At 45.9% G+C, this 5000-nt stretch overlaps 1 protein-coding gene across 1 annotated transcript in view; it reads right to left on the reverse strand.

Annotated features, from left to right (window-relative positions):
* The window catches only part of LOC122259303 (irregular chiasm C-roughest protein), a 48748-nt gene that overhangs the window by 989 nt on the left and 42759 nt on the right, over nt 1-5000 (reverse strand). Inside the window, exons 7-12 of the mRNA XM_043025985.2 lie at nt 2087-2337; nt 1818-1956; nt 1391-1549; nt 831-944; nt 449-534; nt 33-191 (exon numbers count right to left, since the gene is read on the reverse strand). Of these exons, the coding sequence (XP_042881919.1) occupies nt 33-191; nt 449-534; nt 831-944; nt 1391-1549; nt 1818-1956; nt 2087-2337 (908 nt within the window). The remainder of the gene's footprint in view (nt 1-32; nt 192-448; nt 535-830; nt 945-1390; nt 1550-1817; nt 1957-2086; nt 2338-5000) is intronic.

Raw genomic sequence — 5000 nt, forward strand, 5'->3', positions numbered from 1 at the left:
TTCATAAGTGAACATGTAAAAAAATCACGTACAATTTTAAGAGGAATTCCGGTGAAGGTTTCCGGATAGAGGTACGAATTAGTGGAGGCCAAGTAGGTGGGCGTGGACGGATTCTCGCCCTCCTTGTCCCAGCCCTCCAGCTCCCCGTCCTTGTTGCTCAAGGAGGAGCCGGTCCGCTGATCCAGTTCAACCTGCGCAACAACACAAACATTTTCAATTGAATAGTCTGTCATCACATTATGGTTGCTTGGTTTCAGAACACTTGCACATAACTTTTATGCACCGTTATAATTTGGCGGAAAATCTTCACCTTTCACACGACGTGACAACAAACAACAATATGATTAAAATGGTTGATTAAAATTATATCAATATTTCAGAACTGCATTCATTATCCTTTAACAAACACAAAGAAGTACAAAATAACGGGCTGTGGCATCGCTCCTACCTTCAAATCTGATTCATTGGCTGTAGAATTCTGATCGGTCATCTGGAGAGTCACAGTCTTCTCGGGCAGGCCTCCCGATTTCGCGTCTGTGGAAGAAGCGCCGAATGTTATTTGGAGCTGAGGCACTAAACTTACACAGTGCATAGTGTTGCATAATTTGAGGACTTGTGTATGGCGTTGTGCACATAATAGTTCACGTCTTAAATGCATTCTTTTAATGAGTCGTAAAACAATTCCGAAAAAAATACAGGCACAATGCCAGCAACATAAATCAAGCTGAAACCGAATGCGCCGCGTGTTAAGGCAAATATCTCCAATTTTATCTCTCCAAAAGGGCGCCAATCTTGCGTTGCAATATGGCACCGTCCCGGCCTCGCATTACCTTTCTGCCGCGCCGCCGTCCTCTTGGCACACATGATGACTGCCAGAGCCACGACCAGCACGAACACGATGCCGCCCGTCACTCCGCACAGGATCAGCAGCAACGGAAGAGTTTCTGAGGAAGAACCAAGAACCTTTAGTTTTCGAGGACTTCCACGAAGGTCAGTGCAATACTCGATAACATTTGCAAAGTTCACATCACGCACATCTGAGCCGAATCATCCGCCAATTGGCTTGCCATGCGGCGAAGGGAGGAATTCGAGCGATATTATACACATAGCTGAGATTTCCAAAAGATGAAAATACATGTCATTTACGAAAACATTCGTGCTTAAAGAAGTCAGCATAACTCGGGTACTGGGTAAAGCTTTATTTCGTGTGGGAAGCATAACATGTATGAATAATGTATTTTGCTTAGTGTATGCAAACATTTGGTTTAATCTCATAAGTTTGTATGATTTTCAGAAATGAAGAGTGTACTATCAGGTGGGTGCAATATACCCGAAAATAATAACTGCAATAAAAATGAAAAGCAAAAATGAAAGGCAATTTGTTACTCACTCTTTTTATTGAGGATAATCTCGTAGACGTCCGAGCCGAACGCATTCTGGACAGAGCAGTTGTAGGCGCCGAAATCCGACAGCCTGGCGTTGCGGATGACGAGCGTGTGACGCAGCCCTGTCGGCGTCATGTCTTCCACCACCTCGTAGCGTCCTTCTTCTGCGGGGAGACCGGAGTCAGATTGCGAAGGAACGGCCGCGCGACACACCAATAATCTCTCTCTCTCTCTCTGTTGTGTGTGTGTGTGTGTGTGTGTGTGTGTGTGTGTGTGTGTGTGTGTGTGTGTGTGTGTGTGTGTGTGTGTGTGTGTGTGTGTGTGTGTGTGTGTGTGTGTGACTGCTACTCAGCTTGTCGGATTTAATATGAAGCATAAATACTGACAATAATCGGAAAAACTGCAACAAAAAAACAGACGTCGAGGGCTTACCGAGGTCGACCTCCTGCCCACGGTGCGTCCACGTGACGGTGACGGAGCGCGTGGAGGCGCCCGTGATGAGGCACTCCACGAGCACAGTGTCCCCGGCTTTGCCCCACTGCACCTTCTCGGACCTCACCTGCGGCGGGCCCTGTAGAAGAAAAATCCACGTTAGCTTTGCCTTCTCTTGTAATATATATCTAACTTTATTCATATATCCTAGCTATTCATCTCTTTCTCTCTCTATCTCTATACCCATGAACCGGCGGCAGAGTACCCACCTTGAGGAAAACCCCGACGGGGCCCGAGATCTCCGGGAAGCCCTCGATCTTCGCGATGCAGAGGTAAGTCCCGATGTTGTCCTTGCCGACCCGGAGGCTGAGCTCTGCGCCCTTGCCCACCACCGTCTGCGTCTGCTGGTTGATCCACACGATGGTCGGCTCGGGCATGGAGTCCACCTCGCAGCGCAGCGTCACGTTCTCGCCGAGCTCCGCATACTGGTCGCTCGGGGGCAGCCGGAACGACGGCCCGTCTGCGGGAGGGAAACAGGCGGTCGGTCATCACGGCAGGAAGGAAACGGTGGCAGAAGCTTTGCTCTCATTACAGTAATAACAACAACAGTTGCATTGCTAACAATTGTAGTATCAATGAAAATAATAATAATGAAGCATGTTAACAAACGAAATAACAACACCAGCAACACAAAGAGCTGCAAGAACAACAATAATTATCATGATGCACCGTTATTTGATCATCATTATGATACTTCTCATTTCCGTAATACATATATAAATGAAGGACCCAGTTGTGCAATCCTAATTCGCTATACAATTTGCGACAATAATAACAATGCAATAATTATATACCAGCAGCACAACATTCACAATAATGCAATGCCAATAACAACGCCAAAAGACCAGTGCAATAACGTACGACGCACCAATAAAGAAACAACTTCACAGCTCCAGTCTGTCCTCATGAATCTGTTTGGGCGACTCGCGGCGCAGCCTGTGTTTACTTCACCCGTAATGAATCTGTGCATGACTTTGATCCGCGCGTAAATCAGGCGACTGGCCACCCCCGCTCGCGCTGGCGATGTGGCGTGGCCGGACGCACGGCTGATGTTTTTGTGCAGGCGCGGTCCAGGTATGTCAACGCACAAATAAGGGAAGCCTCGCGGGTAATGAGAACGTCGAAACAATCGGTATGTGATGCCTCCGCGTGCAGCAGTGACGTAACCGGAACATGCACACCCTTTTTCGACCCTCGGACCCGCCCGGATAAAAATGACGTCATTCCCAATACGACCCAGACAAAAACGGACATAGTAACAGTCACGAGGTTCATCTATCGCAGGTATTCCGTGGCTCTCGGGGACTCTATTTTGGATGATGGCGCGGCGGTGAGCGCGCGGGAATGAGGCGAAGAGGCAAGGAAGGAGAGGGGGGAGAGAAGGCGTAAAAGCGGGAGGCTAAAGGGAAACCAGCGATGGAGACGGAAATACAGGCACTCGCCTTGTATAACTAATTACTTTCTTTAATACGAACTCGAGTAGAACTGCCATAGATACGGAAACTTTTGCCAGAGTAAGAAAACTTCCCTCATGAGCCAACGCTTAAACTTATAATCACCATACGTTATTTCGAAGCTTCTTCCCAAAGTGGTAGGCGGAAGTTGGCAAAACTGGGCTTGTGTTCTCCGAACTGCCACTTCGTGACATAAATCATTCATGACGTGACCATAGCAAAGGCCGCCCTCTACTCCTGAAACTTGACGGAGCTTTCTAATGATTCTCGACTCCAAACTTTCAATATGTTATTTAGGCGCGCAGACCTCGTGACGTCAGGCCACGAAAACTTGGCAAAAGATATATTACCTCAACCTGATGATGAATTACTGAGCTCCAGCAAGTCATTCATTATTGCTTAATCTTCATTTACAATATTTAGCATTTTATGAATCAGAGTGGCGAAGCGCTATGACGCCGAGGCTGCTGTGAATGCAAATAACTGACGACAAAATGTACCAAACTTTAAATTTTAAGAGTTTTGCGTTTTCCCACGAGGAGCCGGTAAAAAAGTGTCTTAATTATGGCCACATTCACGCACGTCCGCTTGCCACGCTGAGTGTACTCCAGCTTAAGCTTTCAAAAAGAAATGGAAGTGAGAGACACAGCTATAATGAGCGTCAGAGAGCAAGAATTATTTCTAATGTAACTTACACTCTCGCCAGAAACATATACATGTAAGTTTACACCACCTTAACTCTCTCTCTCCCTATCTTCTCTCTTTATACTAGTGTCTCCATCTTTCATTTCCGCTGAAATTGCGAACACATACACAAATATGCAGGTAAAACAATTCCGCCTTTCAGAAACTTTACTTTAAAATTCTTTATATGCCGTGTAAAGAATTCTTTTAGAGTAAAATTTTTCGACACCAAGCTTCACCAAGCGTTCTTTTCCCTTTCCTCCCTCACCTCGCCACGCACGATAACAGCTGCGGACCGCCATATAAATAAACATAACATGTCACATTGTGGGGGAGATGCAAGGCTTTGGTCCAAAGTTAATTAGTATTTTTCAGATCTTTCGATCATGTGATGGAGTAAATTATTTGGTGATAGTCGGAGGGAGCATTTTTACTAAGATGAGAAAATAAATATATTCTGCTCTGGAGTAATTACACTAGATATGGATGGAAAATATAGCTGTTTCTTTTCTGGATTGCGGACCACTTTAGATAAGATATAATTCGCCCCCCCCCCCCTAAAAATAAAGAAAAAGTTCGGACGCACAGTTTAACAGGCTGCTGACAATAAATGGACCACAAAGAAGTCGAGAGGAAAGCTATCAGGGAAACACGTGGAGGACGAGGAAAGGAGGCGACCCGCTTTTGACGCGCCAGCCTGGGAACGAGACCTCACTCTGCAGCGCTTTGCCTGGCCTGTTCGCTGCGCCAGTCCCATGGCACGAAGGAAAATTGAAAGATACACAAACCCGCTACACTATTCAGTGCTAAACTTGGGCATTATCAACATTTATAATTTACATAGTGCAGATATTAGAGTGTTAAGCACCTGTGGTAATTGCACAGTGTTGCACATGTAATGGGAAAATTCTAATTTGCATAGAGGTAGTGACTCTTTATCAGTGACTTATGGGAAACATCTGTGTTGCATTGTTATTTCATGTGA

The sequence above is a fragment of the Penaeus japonicus genome, unplaced genomic scaffold (assembly GCF_977035675.1).
Source record: "Penaeus japonicus unplaced genomic scaffold, GWHDUDI00000001_assembly GWHDUDI00000012, whole genome shotgun sequence".
NCBI classification, from domain to species: Eukaryota; Metazoa; Arthropoda; class Malacostraca; order Decapoda; family Penaeidae; genus Penaeus; species Penaeus japonicus.